The sequence below is a fragment of the Equus quagga genome, chromosome 14 (genome assembly GCF_021613505.1).
Source record: "Equus quagga isolate Etosha38 chromosome 14, UCLA_HA_Equagga_1.0, whole genome shotgun sequence".
Taxonomy (NCBI): domain Eukaryota; kingdom Metazoa; phylum Chordata; class Mammalia; order Perissodactyla; family Equidae; genus Equus; species Equus quagga.
This window is the reverse complement of record NC_060280.1, coordinates 3944870-3963813: the sequence shown is the minus strand read 5'-3', so window position 1 is coordinate 3963813 and position 18944 is coordinate 3944870. Positions and strand designations below refer to the sequence as shown.

Sequence of the window (18944 nt, the reverse complement as noted above, 5' to 3'; positions counted from 1 at the left end):
TTCTCCCTCTAGAAATGTTACATTATTGCGGCTTCTTTTTTATGTCCTCTTAAAGATTGGCACCTGCGCTAATATCTGATCCCAATCTTTTCTCTTTTTCCTTCTTCTCCCCAAAGCCCCCCAGTACATAGTTGTACATTCTAGTTGTGGGTGCCTCTGGTTGTGGCATGTGGGACGCCGCCTCAGCGTGGCCTGATGAGCAGTGCCGTCCGTCGTCGCGCCCAGATTCCGAACAGGCGAAACCATGGACCACCAATGCGCAGGCACGAACTTAGCCACTCGGCCACGTGGCCAGCTCCTGAGGGGCTCCTTTTAAAGACCGTCTGCCAACTGAAAGTTCTCTTAGTGTTTCTTCAAATTCAGAAGCCGTGAAACATTTTTTGTACACTAAATTACCTTTGTATTTAGTATAAATTATTATGGAATTTAGGCCTTTTGTGAAGAATTCTTTTCTTAATTAAAATACATTTTATTAATAATACTATTTAGGTAGCACTATACCATTTTCAAATCTCCTTCATACATAGTGGCTTATTTGCGTATCCCAGGAACCCAGCAATGCAGACTAGGGTAGTGTGTTTATCTGCATTTACACATGAGGAAATTGCAGAAAAGTTAAATAACTTGCCTCACTTTTGTGGCAATTAAATAATAGATTCTGGACCAGAAACCAGATATTTTGACTTTTAGTTTCTTTATTTTACACCCTGCTGCTTCATTTATATCTTGTTTTTCAGTTCACATAATACTTGAAAGTCACAAAAGCATTTTGTTCTAAAAGTACTTAGCTATTCTATTCAACCTGCTTCTTCTAATTATTTTGAATTATTTTAAAGACACTTTCTTATTTTCCCTATGAAACTCATTCTCCTTAAATTTTGCTTTCTGACATCTTTTCCACACAAGGATTTGATGATGTTGTAGTGTGCCCCATTCTGAGTCTGGAACTGGTCCAACCTTGAATCATAGGTTTAAACAAGTTAAAGAGTATGGCAGTTCTCACCCACCTGCCCTTATGTACATACATGCACGTGCCTACACGTGTGCCTGCAGACGTGCACACATACACACATATGTACGCAGTGGATTGGACACCAGTACTTAGATATGTTGATCTGCTTTGATTTATGTAAAATTAATGTTATTGGAGGCCAAGTAATAGAATATCGTACCATCATTGGTTTTATTTTAATGCTGGTAAGAATTTAATATTAGAACCATATTGAAACTGCCATCAGTAAAATGACTTGTGCTCCCCCCACAAAAAAATCTGAAAAGAGCATTTGCTGAACACATTGATTAAAGAGCTCGGTATTGCATTATTTTCACATTATTTTGCCAAATAGTATAAACAATCTATATATTTAATATCTTTAATAATTCTTAAAAGAAAATACTTGTCTAGCATTCTCAGTTATGTAATGTTCGTGGGAAGATATGTCCAGAATATGTTACATGAACTGATGGTGTATATAAAAACTATTTTTCTTATTAAAAAGATGCTGACAAATCAGCATTGTCTCGGCCAGAGACTTCTGTGAAATTAAGCTTTTTGAGACCACCCATGCCATATTATTTTTGGCTATTTGTGTTAATTTGACCGTTGTGTCTGCGAGCAGATCAAGTGGCAGTCTATTGTACACGGCTGGGACTTAAGATTGAAATTTGTCCCATGTTACAGATAAGAGTAGAAGCTACTCATCACCACGAAGGATGAATGCTACTCCAATTCTTTAATTTAATATAATTGAAGAACATACTTTATAAAGTAAAGAAAAAATGTTTTGTTATGACAAGATTTCTTTTGTGAATAGGGTGGAATTTAAGCTACAAGGTGAAATGTTTGCAGATTTAGGCAGTATGAGTCATCATAGTAACACCAATATTTGTTATAAAATGGGAAAAGAGATAAATTTATTGCAATGCATTGATTGTTTTGTTTGTGGTATAACTTTTATATTCTTCTGAGGTTTTTTTCCTTTTACATAAGCCCGTGTAATAGTTGCCAATAAAACAAAATAAGCATGTAGCAGACAGATATTCAACAGGGCTTAACAAGACAATCATAAATCAAGGGGTTTGGTAGCAAAAATGTTTGTTCAGAATCTTAGCTGACTATAAAGTTGGTGGCCTTCTATGTTCACAGTTCTATGTTCTAATTTATTTCAGGTCTACAAATGCATCAGTGTGATAACTGTCTACCTGTCAACAGATTAGACAGAAAAGATAAGTAAAGACTGAGAGAAGTCAGTGATAGTCTTGAGTGATTCAGCACACAATGGTAGAACGATAGCTTGCCTTAGCAATTATAAACATTTCAGTGACATTATACTGCAGGGAACTCTCTAGTGATTTTTTTAGTCAGAATGTCCATCATATCATGTGTCATATCATCATATCATTATCATATCATGTCCAAATAACTAGCTCATCACTCTTAACGTTTGCCTCACTAATTACATCAGAGGGGCTCCCCTCTGTTGCCTTTGGTAAATGTGTGCCAGGTGTTCTGTGTTAGGGGCACAATATTCCTAAAGGCTGAATAATATAACAAAATTAATTTCTCTTAGAGTTTTTTTTTACGTGTATCAATGTTTTTGATTAGGATGAGCTTTTAAAAATATAATTGGAACTTAATGTTCTTTAAAAATTTTCAGAAACCAAACTTCTTATTCTCACTTTGGATTAATGCTATTGTAATTGGCTGTATTACATTTGTGGATTTCAATGTTTTTTTCTTTTTTAGGAAGATTGTCCCTGAGCTAACATCTGTGCCAGTCTTGCTCTATTTTATTTGTGGGACGCTGGCACAGCATGGCTTAATGAGTGATTTGTAGGTCCATGCCTAGGATCCGAACATGCAAACCTGGGGCCACTGGAGCAGAGCGCATGAACTTAACCACTACGCCACCAGGCCAACCCCAAGATTTCAGATGTTTTTATTATTATTATTCTCTTCAAAATCTCTGCTCAACAGTGCCTCTCACTTCACTGTTTCAAGTTACTACAAAGAGTTATTCCATTCCCATATGAAATTCTTAAACCTCCCTTATCTCCCTATCAAGCTGCCTGTATCTTCTCATACTTGCCTTTTTCTTTCTTCTGGAGTCAGAAGTCCCTTGGCCTTTCGAACACTCACTGGGAGGTGGTGGTGAATGGAGGAGCAGTATGGAAGGAAGGGAAAAGAATTGCTTATCTTATTTCTGCCTCTATCTCTAATTGTACCCAATTCATGTTTTCATAAGTAAATGGCTCCAATATAGTCATCTACAAAATGAGATTATTTTATCTACCATATAGGCTGTTGTAAGGATTAAGTTAGACCAAGTGTGTGGCATAGTGAGTTCTGGCGTATAATAAATGTATAATCAATGGTGTCTATTCTCCTCTTAGTTGCCCAAATGGTATACTTTGTGATCATTTTTGATTCCTCTCACTTCTCTCCTCAGCACATTGAATTAGTCTATTTTCCCTCTATAAAACGGCAAAGTAGTTAGTGGTACATGTTCAGGAGACAGAATTGTTTTTGAAATCTGTGAATGTTTGTGTTTATGCCTATGATAAAATGAATGACTAACGCGGATAAAATGTTTAGCTCTGTGTTTGTCATAAAACGAGCATTTAATACGCGTACTGTGCATCCTTATTGTTGTTATTACTCCCCATCCTGTTGCCAGTCCAGACTCTTGTATCCTCTCCCCTGGGTGTTCCACACCAGGTCACCACTGTGCTCTCACACCCTACCATCCATCTAATACTGTTGTCAGTTAAAAAATGCTTTTTGTACTTAAAAAAAAGAAGTCCTCCAAGCTGTTCATTATCTAGCACATATGATGTAAATTACTGACCCTGGCTTTGAAGGACTTCCGCAATTTCACTTCACACTGCCTTTCCAGCAGTATTTCCTGGTCTGTCTACCTCACAGGGCTACTGTGAGGATTAAGACAGGGAACATATCATAACAAATAACAGAGGATCTGGCACATACATGAAAGTTGTTGATTTCTCTGTTTCCCTTTTCTCCTTTCTACCCTCTTCTTTTAGTAAATCCTGGATTCTAGTCAAACTTGCTCTCCCTATACATGACATATTCTTTCTTATGTCTATGCCTTTGCTAAGATTTACTTCTCTGTTTTTATTTATTCAAAAGATATTTATTGATTATATTCTGTATGTCATACATTGTTTGGCATTGGGGGTACAAATGTTTAGGGCATCTCCTAGAGGTATATTTTAGAAAGAAAGAACAGTATATTAAAGATATTAAGACCTCTGTGCTGGAAACTATATAAGAGCAGGAGGCATGTCTATTTTGGCCTACTGTTGTATTTCCAACTCTTAGTATAGAGCTATGGACATATTAGGATTCTCATAATTGTTTGAGAATAAAGTTTGAGAGAGATGGAACTCATAATTGTTTGAGAATAAAATTTGAGAGAGATGGAACAAGGTAAAAAGAGAAAGAAGGCATGAGACAGCTTGGCATGTTTGATAATTGTGTGTACTTCTGTATGGCTAGAGAATACGTTGTCAAATTCATGTCTGAGAGCAGTGAGAAATGATGTTGAAAAGAAATGCAGAGGCCAGAATATGAAGAATTTTATCCATTATGCCTAGAAGTTTGGACTCTATCAGATAGCTTTGGAATGCCTATGAGGGGGTTTAAGTAGGAACATCACATGCTACGATTTTGTTTTAGAAAGGATATCCTGTTAACAGTGTAGCAAGAAGAGTTAGAAGTGAGATTAGAGGCATGGGTGTGAGTTGTGAGCCTACTGCAATAGTAAAGCAAAGTTCTATGAGGGCCTGAATTAAAAATGGGAGTGGACAGATTTAAGACATGTTTATGTGGTACGTTCAGGAGGTCTTGGTAACTAATTGGATTTGGAGAATATGGGAGGATGAGAAGAAAGAGTGAGCTCTTGAGTCCTGTGCAGCTTTCAAGGCCCAGCTGAATTGTAACCTACTCCAATTTTGTCCATCTCACTACCAATTAAAATAACTGTTTTTTTATACCTTGTAAAATGTTATGTATGTCTTCTATTGTGGATTTCTTTTTACTAATAGTTATTTGTATACATTTCTAAATTCCTTCACCAAATGTGTATACATTTCTAAATTCCCCTTCCATATGGGCCTTACAAAAGGCCCGTAACTCAGTATCTTTGTGTTACCTCCTGTAGCCTTATCTGTACTGAATGTTCAGGAAATATACAGATTACTAATAAATGTCATACATTTTAATTTAATTACCTCCTGAAAAAAAAACTCAGAAAGTTACGTATATGCCTGAGACATTTCAGTATTTCAAAATGAAACTAGTCACAAATAGGTGAAGTTTAACTAAAATTCTTTCAAAATCACTTTTATTCTAAAAATTCAAAATTAGTAATTGCCAGAAAAGAAAATATTCATAGGAAGAAATTTTAAAGTGAAATCAGGCCATATTGTTTCCAAATTCAGATGAGAACTTACTATTAAAAATCTTGCACAGATTGGAAATGACTAATCAACATTAGGAAAATATGCCCTCGTGCTGTTCATGGCTAAAAATGTTTTCATGTCCAATTTCAACAGTATTGTTCCAGTATGAAAATTGCAATGGTGAGAACTATTGGGTTGGACAAAGAAATCACTTAATGATCCAGCCTATGCAGGATGGTCTTGGGCAAGTCTCTTGATTTCTGTCAGTCTCCCTTCAGAGAGCAGCCTTGTTTGAGTCTTACAGAATATCACATTTGGGAGGTGTAGAAGTGTAGTGCTAGGTTCACTCCGGAAAGATGGAGTGGGGTATAGTAATCGAGTTAAACTTGGATTATTTCTATGGGTCATTCTAGCTCTAACCACCCATGAGTCTATGATTTCAAGTGTTTTAATTTTTTATTTTTAATTTCAAGATTAATTTGAAAACAGTACCCGATCAAAAAGTCAACCTTCTCCAGTTGCTGTTACACATAATGAGTGAACATTTATGCCGGGTCACAAATACAAAATAGTTGTCTTTGGAATTTAGTTCATCAGTTTTATCTTCATAAAGTCTTTAAAAGAATTAGAATGCTAGAACAGTGATTGTTTTTAACTGTGTTGGAGGCTTAAGGTGCAAAGTTCCCTGATATATTTATCTTCATATTAAGAAAAAAATACTTTTTCAAAGAATGATTGTATTTCAGTGTGATTATATAATCACACTGTGTTATGAAATGAAGTGGGAAGAGTACAGGATCTGGGTTTTAGTATTGGCGTTGCCTTCAACCAGCTACCAGCTATCCTCTTGGGGCCTTGGTCTCCTCATAAGTAAAATGAGGTGGTGGAATAGTCTGTTTTGTCTCTCTGAGCACAGGAATTCTGCATCTGCACCCCGTCCATGCAGATCTATAGCTGTAGCTCAGTGTTCACGTGTGACTCATCACGCTGAAAGGTAGAACCTTATAATTTATGTGATGTTTAGAAGATCATGGGGATAAAATGTCATTTATTTCATCAATAAAAATGTCTTATTTGATTAAAAGAGCTAACCTAAAGTAAGAAATGTTCATTTTCTCATTTCAAATGTAAAGGAAACTGATCAGCAAATAAAATCATGGTGCTGTAGAGTTACATAATATTGTTAATTACAGATTATTAATGTTTGGAAAAAGTTCTGTTCATTAGTGAATCAATTAGTAATATTGGAAATACATTGATGTTAAGTGACTCCTAAAAGTTGGACATCTGTGATTATCATATGTGGTCCTATAGCAATGAGTCTTATATCTTGAAGAGTATTTCTGAATTCATATGCACAAATGAGTGTTGCCGTCTTCATCACAGGTGCCTGGGGAGGCTGAGCTCCTTTTTCATATCTCGTCACTAAATACTGTATTTACGAAGCACCTGCTACTGTGCACTGATGCTACCACATTAAATTGGAGACAAAGTTGGAGAATTGTAGTTATAAATCCTCTCCCTCAAATGCTAGTTTTTTTTTTCTTTAAATTGCCTTCATTTTGATTCTAAGCCTCAATCTCCCTGTGCTGAGAAACCGTCAATCTGTCCAGAGGTGTGCGGAGGCCTGCATCTTTTTACTCACCTCACGCCGTACTTAGTTTACCCTGAGATGCCTTTTGTTCTAGCCTGTGGAGACCCTCTAGGACCAAAGGTTCTGCTGCTTCTGTGCCCTGAGGGGCATGGCGATCTCTGGGAGCACTGGGAACCCCACGACTGGGAATCCCTCAGTTCATCATCCAGCCAGCTGCTCTGGGATCTTATCACCTGTCAGTCACTTCACTGATCCTGCACCTTCCTGGAATTTGTCCATCTTTTCCATCTCTCTTCTACTCAATTTCAGAGAAGTCTCTCTCTCTTTTCCTTAAAGACACTACCTATTTAGGATAACTAGCATTCTATCTTTCTGAGCTTTTTGTTTTTTTTTTTACTAAAAGTGTTTGTCTTCAAAAGATGGGAAATATAGAAAGTTTTTTCTTTATGCCATGTGAAAATCCTCAAGGAATGTGCATTCTAAAGCTCTAAATACCTAGGCATCTGTTAGAAAGAGGAGAAGAGGAAGAGAGAGAAAGAGAGAAGCACACGAATCTGAGGAGTTGCCCTGCAGCACAAAGATAAAGATAGACGTGTTTTCCAAGAGCCCGCATTCCAGTGGGAAGGAGTGATCTATAAAAAACTGAACTTTTCTCGTGTCATTCTTGTAAAGCCATCCCTGCCATGATTCTTTCTTATGCCATCCCCCTTTTTTTTTCACTTTCTTTCTCTCCCTCCCTCTCTTCTCTCTTTCAGAAAGAACACAGAATTTAGAGTTGGTGAGGCGTGGTTTGGAGTTCTTCCCTCACTTACTAGTAATATGATCTTAGTTAAGCCAAACTCTCTCTCTGCACCTGAGTTTTCTGTTTGTAAAAATGGGGATAATGCCACGTGTGCATACTCCCTTACATAGCTTTTGTTAGACCGAGTAGGAAAACATGAGTGCTCAGTAAACCGTGGAGCAGTGTGCAAATATAGGCATCACTGACTTAATGCAGAGGCCGAGTGACGTGCCAGAGAACACAGGGGCAGAGCCACATACACCTGTATTCAGTTCCTGCACTTGCCGCTTAGTAGCTTAGTGTAGTCTTATGTGTATAGGTGAAAAAATCACATCAGGTCATTTCAGAAGGAGTTCCATCTATGTTTGGAGCATAAGATATCCATTTGAATATATGTATGAATGAGGCCCATGGAAGGATTTGAAAACATTCAGATTTATTTGTCTTTGTGTTATTTGTTAAGCAAAAATATTGTCTAGTCTCCTTATTATCAACTTGTACAAATTAGAAAATACGGTCTATGTGAATTTAATGACCCAGGAGAAGGCAAAAACTCATTGGCTCTCTTTTCAATTGTAGTGCTGGGTGACTCACGAGGCCCAAATGTCACTATTATATTTGATGAGGAATGTATATTAGAATTTTAAAGATGAAAGCCGATAGCTCCAATCACTTATTAACCCAGGACATATGGTGGGTTTCACTTCTCATTTCATAAATCCCATTCGTCTCCCACGTTTTGCTTTGTGTTACACTTGACTGGTAATAATAGATTCTTCTTTTTCCTATGGAAACTTCCTTGATTGTCAGTACATCTCCAAGGGCATAATCATGATATATTAAAAAATAATCATGTAAATTATAATCATCATCTCACTCACATTTTCCAGAATATTTTTAATGATGAGAATTTTTCTTTTTAAATATTGATTGGGACTTTCATGGCTTGGGATAAGGTAATGATATGCAAATTATTTTATTTGATATACTCTTAGTTTAATTCCAGGGTTATAGCAGGACTTGATATTGGGTATAACAGGAAAGTGGTTCATAGTTTTGCCTGGGAAGAGTTCTTTGTTTAAATTATGCTAAACCCATTGTGATTTTCAAACTGAGGTAAGGTATGGTGGAAGATTCTTACCTACACATCAATGCGTCAAATAAGGTTACAGGCTGGGAAGGGAAATTATTCAATGTTGAGATCTAAGTATTTACTCCTAACAACCATCCACAGATTAAAAAGACTTTAAGGGTTTGTTTTAAAGTTGCTGTTTAAAATGGTGAAAAATAGGTGTAGGCAGGCCTTTTGTGCTGACAGCAATAGGTGCGAGGTTAAGTGACACTAACACGTTTACGTTCAAAAGCAGTGCTTGTACATTTTTACAACATTTACATCTCTGTTATGTTTTACCTCCCTGCTCTTCTCAGTTTGATCAGAAGATTTCCTCTATATGATTCCTTGAATAGCAGGCTGACTTTTCTGAGGACTTGATCAGAGGACAGGACTCAGCATGGTAGCTGGTAGCAAAAAATCAAAGTGTAACTGTGCCTTGTTTCTGACCACTCTCCCTGAAATCAGTTGTAGCTTTCAGGGCAGGGAATGTTCCAGTCCATCACAGGAATTTCCCTTCTCGTTCAATGCACAGATGAACTTTTTAAAAGTTCTATGTTTAAATATTTTTAATAGTTTGGCTTATAATATGTTATTTGTCATACTAGTCAATATTATTGGAATAACTGTCTTTATTTTCCTAATACCAGTGAAGCTTATTGAAAGGGCACATTAATCTAAGAGCATAACTTTGAGGGGATGTGCTGAGAGCGTCTTGACTTCCAAATCAGCCAGTCAATTAACTTGTTCACCATATGTTTCTTATGGTCCAAGTCTGGTTTCTTGCCCAACTGTGACCTGACTATTTTCTTTGTAGTGTGGCCAACTAAATAGCCAAGAAGTAGATTCATGTCCAATTACCTTTGTTGTGTGTCTAGAATGATCCAAGCATTTAAAGATGTGCACTCCTGTATGCTGTATCCTGTTGTCTTGGCAAAATTATTACTGGCAAATCTTTCCACTCTCAAAAGTGTCTTGGCTTAGAGGAGAAATTATATGTTGCCCTACCAGTTTGGTAGATATTGGTCAAAACTTCTTTTCTTCTGGACCTTCTTTTTCTTTTTAAACCCTGGATAAATCTAAAGACACTGGAATTTTAAGTGACTTTCCCAAAGATAAATAGCTACTTCGTGGCAAAACTAGAATTTACCCCAGGTGTTTGACTTAATCCTTGAGCTTTTTCCAGGTCAGATTTGCTAATTTGTCAATTTTCCATGTTAGATTTTTAAAGATTTGTCCTGTGACTATTTATTGTAAGATGTATTCCCTCCCCTGTATTCTTGAATATCTTTATGTTTAATATAAAGCATTGAGAGAAGTTGAGATAAAGTGAGCCACACTAATTATAAGCTATCTCCAAAGGATGAGAAATTGTTGGAAATATCGTTACCAGCCAGGTGCTGGAAAGCATTAAAAAGCTAGCAACACAATACTGCTGCCAGTTTGACCTTATGGAGAGAAATGTAAATTTGTCTTGAATTGATCAGCCTGTGCCAGAGATTATCATTTTACTGAAACTCTGACCAGTTCTTTTGGACTGATCACTCATACCTGATCCAGATCTCATGTGTAACAAATTGAATTCTAGGCAAAACAATTGTAATTGTTTTTCTATTTGCCATCAGCTCTGAAAATCATTATGTGCTTCTAGAAGTTTTTGTTCATACTAAGTAGTAATTTTCTTTTTCTGCATTGTTTCTTTTTCTGTGTTGGCTAGATTTTTCTAGATATGACATTTGGTTCAGGAGGACACACAAGAGCCATTCTACAGAAGGAGTCGGATATTACTCTGTATGCCTTAGACAGAGACCCGACAGCTTATGCACTAGCTGAACAGCTTTCTGAATTATATCCGTAAGTAATGCTCTTGTATAATTCTTTAATTTGGTGCTGAGTTTTACAGAGTTTAGTTTACCATCTTGGAATTTCTTCTCCTCGGTGTGATGTTATACTTCACAAAGTATTTTTTCCCCAAAAGAATTAATGTAAATAGTGTTTTAGTACCACTTAAAATAATGATATTACTGCATTTATCCTTTTTGAATTCATAAGAATAAATACAAAAATGACTTTTGGCTAAAATTTGAGGATGTGTTGAAATCCATTCAAGAATAATATGTTGACAATCCGTAGTTTAAAAAATAAATTTTAAAGAATTGTATGAATTACAGTTTCCAAGAGTTTGGTGGAGTAAGTACGTGAGAATTCTGCAGAATTCATGAGGTCACATACATCAACATAATGCAATTGTTTTCTCTGAAATCTTTTGAAATTCATAAGTCAATCTAGAGTAATCTATCCCTGTCAGAATTAGTGAACTTTTGCTGTAGAACTTTTTAAAAATATAAAATATTATCTTCATGACTGGTAAAATCATCTTCCTTTGGAGAAAAGTTTTGAATGAGTTACATCTGTATGCTATGTTGTTTAAAAGACATCAGTCTGAACAAGAAAAATATCTTGGAGCTAAGATGACTGTCTGCAAGTATGTAAAGGGCTGTTTTCAGGATTGGGGAATCGTTGTATTCTCTCGTGTTCCGGAGACTGGAATCAAGAATATGGATGAGAATCTCAGCGGTAAATTTGGACTTGCTGTAAACCAGAGTTTTTGCTGGTCGTAGCTGTCCAACCATGAAAAGGTCTCTGTGCCGAAGCAGCAGAGGCGCTTCCCTGGGGGAGTGTCACTGCACACCACGGCGGAAGTCAGATGACTGAGCTAGAACAGTCTTTCTCAGCCTCTCTCAGGTCCCAGACTCTTTGCAAATCCATCAATGTGACTAATTCTCCTGATAAAAGTGGCGATACATAGACCTCGATTTCTGTTTGCAAGCTCACCGGGTTGATAGAGTCCCTGAAATCCATCTGACCCCAGGATACTTTCTTCTATGGAAAGTATGAGGATGTGGTTTAATGACATAGTACGAACTTTTTGTTTTCTTAAATCTTTGTCATCTGCAGTGTAGCTTAGAAATATTAATAATATAGAGGATAGGAAAAGGCTTGATGCTGTAGGGGAGGAAAAATAGCTTCTTCCTCTACCCTTCTGAGTTTTCAGCTGGAAGCCCTGCAACAAAAGACAGATTAACAAGAAAAAAGCATGATAATTTATTTAATATAAGTTTTATGTGACACAAGAGCTTTCATAAGGGAAGGAAGACCCAAAGACTTGGTTAGACCTGAGAACTTTTGTATTAGGTTTGATGAAGAATGGAAAGTTATGGAAAAATAAGAACGGGCAAAGGGTATGAGGTAAGCGTAGGACACTGGGGAAAGCTTACCCAGGCCCATGCCTTCCCATTCCTCTCGTCCCTTCATCTTCAGAGATAAGGTGGCTTCTTTCCTCTGGGTATAGGGCATGCCTCTCTCAGATGAGGGCCTTATGACCGGTTCAGGGGAAAGTCAGAAAGTTCTTCCTGCGTGTGCTCTTTCTCCAGTTCCTTCAGTTTAAAATGTTAAATATGCCAAGGTGCCGTATTCTGAGATAGCATGTCCAGAACTCCATCAATATTTATCATATAGGAAGAGTTCTTTCAAAATTGGTGACAACAAAGTCCAACTTGAAAAATGGGCAAAGGATGTAGAAGGGTCATTCAGAGAAGACTAAGGTTTGAAAAGATGCTTCACATCAGTAGCAGTGATGAGGGAAATGAAATTAAAGTAATAATGGTATAATACTTTACACTTATTAGACTGGAAAGACATAACAATTTTGAAAGTGAAGATATGGGGAAAAGGATACTCATCCATTTTTCATGGACGTCTTTTTTTTTTTTTTTTGGTGAGGAAGATTGGCCTAAAGCTAACATCTGTTGCCAATCTTCCTGTTTTTGCTTCAGAAGATTGTCAATGAGCCACAGATTGTCATCTGTGCCAATCTTCCTCTCTTTTGTATGTGGGATGCCACCCCAGCATGGCTTGATGAGCGGTATTTAGGTCTGCACCCAGGATCTGAACCTGCGAACCCTGGGCCACAGTAGCAGAGCCCATGAACTTAAACACTACACCACTGGGCCAGCCCCCAATGGGCATCTTTTAATATTAAAAAAAAAAATACATAACTTGCTTAGAACCTATCCCAGCTAAAGAAAAGAATCAGTATCTAAGGAAACATATCCTGAGGCTTGTATATTACAGGCTTTGTGGTTGCGTTGTTTGTGTATATTATCATGGAGAATTTGAGAAAGAAGGAATTAGTGGTGGAGGGAGGTGTGAAAGAAGGGAAAACAGTTGTTAAAGAAAACAGACCCGGAGATTATATGATCACATCTCTCCATATGGATGTAAAGTAGAAAATGCCAAGCAATACTATATATTATTTATGAATACCTGCATATGTAGTTATAGTATAAAAATATACACAAGAAAGAAAAACACCAATTTGGGCTAGGGATTATTCTCAGGATAATGGATGGGTGGATGGATAGTTGTTTGGAAGGATGGACAAATTAGATAGATTGATTATCTTCTTAAAAATACATATGTAATTATACATGTTAAATGCACCGTAAAGGAAACATATTGTCACGTCAATATGGACATCTTTTGAAGAAATATAGTAAATTCTTTCTTTATTTTATTTGTGTTAGGAGAGCTTATGCTCCTCCTGAAAAATCCCATGTTCTTTATTCTGTCAAAACTAAGTCAAAAATAGAAACTAACGTTTTCACAGAAAACTAAGCAATTCGTAGGTAGGCTGAATTTTAGGCTAACCCATTTTAGCTTTCAGAAAAGATGACATGTCAGATCACCTGTTGTTTGAAAACTGAAACTTTCCCCATTGCCTCTGAAGATTGTGCACGAGGAAACACATTTAAATTGGAGCAGTGGGCTGTTGGCTGACTTTTACCACAGTTGAAGATGGATATTGGAAGACAGTCTTTTTAAAACAATGTTTTTTCTGAATTTGGGAGTACTATGTGTTCCATATACTGAGTTTAGAGAATATAGACATGGAAAAAGAAAAAAATAAAAATCATAATTGATTTCATCATTTGATTGTAATTTTAAGTAGATTATAAAAACGTGATAAGCTGTTATTTTCACAGTTTATAAAAGTAGATATGCTCATTAGGGCAAATTTATAGTATACAGAAAAATATAAAGAAAAAATTAAATTCACTTAAAATTCCACCACCTTAATCAGTGGTAATGATTTCTTTTTAATTGTTAGTATTTCGTTATATTGTATGTACTGTTTCTTGTTTGAAATTTCTTGGGTATTGTTGCTTTTTATCCTTCTAAAATGTTAGAATATCTTGGTCAAGTTTAAAAGACCATTTTGTTCAACTATTAAATACATACTTAATTTAGGAAGAATTGACATCTTTATTAATCTGCATCAGAATCCAGAAGCATGATGAGTCTTTCCATTTATCACAGTATTTTGTTTCTCATTAAAATTTTTTCGTAATTAAAATGATAAAATACAGAAAAGCACTGAGAAGGAAATTAAAATAATTCATAATCCCACCACCAATATTAACAGTTTGGTATGTTTCCTTCTAATCATTTTGGTTATATATGTATATGCATTCATATATGCATACATATATACTTTACAAAATTTGATTCTACTTATACGTTATCAGTACATTCATATTTCATTAAATTATCTTAAACAATAGTTTCACTGGTTGTAGAGTATTTTCTTTATGTAATTAAAATTTATTAGAATTCTAATTCTAATATAGTCTTATCCATGTGCATATTAGTGTTATTTTAAGTCTGTCCATGCTATATTATTTTAGATGCACTTCCTGTAAACAACAAATACCAGATGTACTTGGTGTAAACAAATCTGAGTATGTTTTCTGTAAGGGGGTAATTAAATCAGGATACGCCTGCTCTTTCTATTTCATCTTGTTTTATATTTTCTATTTTTGTGTTTTATTGAAGTTTTCTTTGGCTGTTAAAATTTCTTTCATTAGTATACGTATATATATTCAGTTTTTCCTTTTTTTAGTGATGTTGATGATATCTTTTTTAATTTGCTACTGGCTGATGTTAGTATTTTTTAAGATTAAAAGTATTTTAACTTAAAGATTTTTTATTGTTAAGTACGCAAAATGAAATGATATTTACTGACTAATCACCCTGTGTAAGGTGAGAAATTAATACTTTCATTTTTATTTTCCTTTCCTTTCCCACTCTACTTCTTCACTTTTAAAATATTGTCTTGGACTTTAGATAGTAATATCTACTATTATGTAATTATTAGTTAGCATTTGCATTGTTTGGCAGTCCTATCTAAAATAACTTATACTTAAATCCATTTAATTCATTTTAATGCACCTCACTAGCCTTTTTACAATACTATGAGTTCCACTTTGAGTTCCTCGTGTCGGCTCATGTCTCAGTCAATGGATTACATCTTTTTTTTTTTAAAGATTGGTACCTGAGCCAACAACTGTTGCCAATCTTTTTTTTTTTTCTTTTCTTTCTGCTTTTTCTCCCCAAATCCCCCAGTATATAGTTGTATATTTTAGTTATGGGTCTTTCTAGTTGTGGCATGTGGGATGCCACCTCAGCGTGGCCTGATGAGTGGTGCCATGTCCCGTGCCCAGGATCTGAACCAGTGAAACCCTGGGCTGCAGAAGCAGAGCGAGGGAACTTAACCACTCGGCCACGGGGCCGGCCCCTCAGTTACATCCTTAAGTAGTTTGTTATAAATATGCAAAAGGGAAACATCTCTGCCTTTGTCTATCTGAGACTGTGCTACTCATGCTTTTTTACATGGGCAACAACTTGATTTAGTATAGCATTTTGGGAATTTTCAGGTATTACTCTTTTTTCTCTGGCATGTAGTGTTGTGGAGAAGTCTGGGGTCAACCCAGTTTATTTTTTCCTTTCTTAGGTAATCTCTTTCTCACTCCTTCCTCCCATAACCAGGCTAGATGCTTACTAGATATATTTATTTGAGCATTATTGATATTCATTAATTTCACTAAGAACTATTGATAATTGGTCTCTTCTCATTAGTTTTCCATGTACTCTTTGGACGGTTTTGGCCAGTGGATCAGGTCTTTTCCCTACAAAGGAGTTTCTGTGTTAGTTTGCCCCCATTCTGTTTTCTACGTTCTAGCTCTAACTTATTATTTGTTGGTTGCAGTCATTACCTGTTCCGCATGTCCTTCATTTCCTCTCTTACTGTTTTCTGCTACTTTCACTTTGCCTCAGGATTCTGGGAAATCTCTTCAAGGTTGCTCCATGTGTTAGAGATTTGGCTCTCTACAGTGTCAACTCTGGTTTTACTGTAGCCTCTTATTCAAGTTTTAATTCAGCTATTTTAAGTTAGCTTTCCTTGTAACCTTATTTAATTTGTTGACCTGTTCTTTTCCGCCAATTCCTTCTCATTTTCTTTTGTTCTGTCATCTCATTTTTGTGTTTTATTACATAGTCAACAGACCTTTCTTGAAATTTATGGAGTCCAAAGTATGTGCATTCTAAACTTTTCTGTTTTTGTAGTAAATCTTTTTCAAAAATATGCATTTGCTCTGTATCTTTCTTGAGTACAGAGTTCTCCCTCTTCTCTCTTGCAGGATCTGTTCATAGGCCCCATCTTGGTTGTGTATTTACATGTGTAGTTTTTACTATTTGGATAGATTCTCCTTTCACCTGCTTATTGTTCAGTCATTTGGGGCTGGAATCTTCACTTCAGATTTTAATTTAGAAAATTACTTGAGGTACATAGTCTCCTATTGCAAAAAATTTAGCATTTGGGAGTCCTTTTCTAGGATCTACCAATAGGAGGAGAGTTCCATTTTCTTGTTCTTACTGGAGAATGCAATTCATAAAAGCTACTACTCCCATAATGTATTACTTCTGTGACTCTTCCAGCCTTTCTATTCTAGAGAGATTCTTCGTACCCAGGGCACCTTTTGATAGCACCTATCTATTTCTGCCCTTAGTGTTATTGCATTATATGAATTGTAATCCCTAAGTGGGTGTAATAATAAAGGTATTGGTGGCTGGATATGACGAGGTGGCAAAGTAAAATGGCCCCAGTAGCCTCAGAGTGTTCCTGTCTACACAGTTTAAATGTTTCCTTTAGGTCCTCTCTTGTGTCTCTGAGGCAGTGGGTATAAATGGAACATTCTAAACCTTTCAGACTGGCTAACCTCTAAACTCTAAACCATTTTAAACTCTTAAACTGGCTCCACTGTCTTGAATCAGAGTCCAGTCTTACCTTTGGTAAGAGGAGAGATTTTGCCTGTATTCTGCCACATCTTTAAGGGACATTTTTAGTTATTGATACTATTGGAACTTCCATCATTTTGTTTGTTTTCAGAGATGACTAAATAGGTATCAATAACTGGCCTCCATCTTTTCTATTTGAAGTTTGCTCCATGGTCATTAAATTGGAGAGTTACAAGTATATTTATCCCTATAATATGATCAGTTCTAAGTGGTATGGTCTGTTCCCTAGCACTTGAAGTTTACCATTTATCTTCTCTTCCTTTTAAGCTCCATTTCTTATTTTTGGTGAAATTCACACAGGAAGCCAGGGCAAAGGCACGCGTTGGCCTCATGGCTTCAGGCTCACTGCCCGTGTTCTTTCCACCACACTTCAGTCGTCTACTGGGGGCAAGTCAGTCAGATTCGGAGCAGAGCCAGGACTCAAAGCCAGGCGTTTTGTCTCCAGGGCCAGTGTAAGAGTCATACAAAGGAATACACTGTCTTAAACAGCCCTAGCTACCTAAAATTTAGAATGCCAGCATTAGAAATGAGACACAGCTGTTGTTAATCTTACTAACCATAGGAGGTCAGTTCTGCTATGCACTGTCAAAATGAAAGAATTTTTATGAATATAAACAAGCTTGAAAACAGATAACTTGGAAAAATTAACTAAACTATTTTGAACTATTGATGATGGTCTGTCACCTTTTCACTATTTTTGATAATACAAATATTACTAAAACGGGATATTGTATTTCGTCCCACTGAATACTGTTAAATATAACCTGTGTCCAAGCGATAACAGCCTTGCAAGACGAAGGGGTTTGGGGAGGTGAAAGTACTTGACTCTCTGGTTTACTCAGCGTTTAGTTTCAAGGCTTGAGAACACATGTATTTTACTAAGTAGTTTTCAGGCGGTCTTACAGTTCCAGTGGTAGGCCGTTCCGCTCACGAAGCTTAAGATGTGAGTGGTAGATAGATAGCAAACAGATAACTTCAGAATATCTTATTCAGTTGCAGTTACAATTAGAGCTAAGAACACTGCAATATGTTGTAATCTAGAACAGCTGGAAAGACTACCCGAGTATGCGAGTTCAAGACCTGAAGGTCCAGCGACTGTTATAGACGAAAAGGGAGGGATGATGGAGGGAGAGGGCATTTGGAGTAGTAAGAACAGAATGTTCAGAGACCTTCAGCAGGAAAGAGAAGGTCATACTGAAGGGACTGTAAACGAGCAGTGTGAAGGGGTGAGAGAGCGAGGAGGAGGAGTGGCTAGAGAGCTCAGACAGAACCTTAAGGATAGTGGACTTTATCTTAAGAGCAAAGGGAAGGCAACAAATTGTTTGAAACAGGGAACTGACATGATCATCTTTGCCTTTTTAACAGATTATTTTGCCCACCGTATGAAGAATGGGTTGGAGGAGGGTAAAATTGGAAAGGATTCAGTGAGACCAGTTAAAAGGCTACGGATTGCAACTCTATGTGAAAGCTGATGGTTGTTAGGCCTTGAAGATTTTCTTTTCCCGATCATCCTATTAGGAACTCTACTTTAATGGTCCCTGGTTTCCCATTTTAATGGGATTCTAAAAGATTAAGGTAGTTTTTATTTCAAGGTAAAATTAAGTTGCATCTTTATAGATGAAATTGAAGTTAATATTCTGAACTAAATTTTCAAAGACCCTTCAAGAATTCCCACTCATCTGACTTGGCCAATATACTGAAGGAGACAAAGAATACGTTAATTCAATGCTGCCATGTTCCAAGTCCCGCAGAGTATTTGCATCCTCACAGCAGACTTTCAGTAATTACCTTTCCTCCAGAGTCTGCTCCACAGCTTGTCTTCCCTCTCCAGGGGCGTG

At 36.6% G+C, this 18944-nt stretch overlaps 1 protein-coding gene across 2 annotated transcripts in view; it reads left to right on the top strand.

The window, feature by feature from the left end:
• Positions 1–18944, top strand: part of METTL15 (methyltransferase like 15) — a 185849-nt gene that overhangs the window by 74752 nt on the left and 92153 nt on the right. For both annotated transcript variants that reach the window (XM_046638395.1, XM_046638396.1), the window contains exon 3: positions 10628–10764. In XM_046638395.1, the coding sequence (XP_046494351.1) occupies positions 10628–10764 (137 nt within the window). The remainder of the gene's footprint in view (positions 1–10627; positions 10765–18944) is intronic.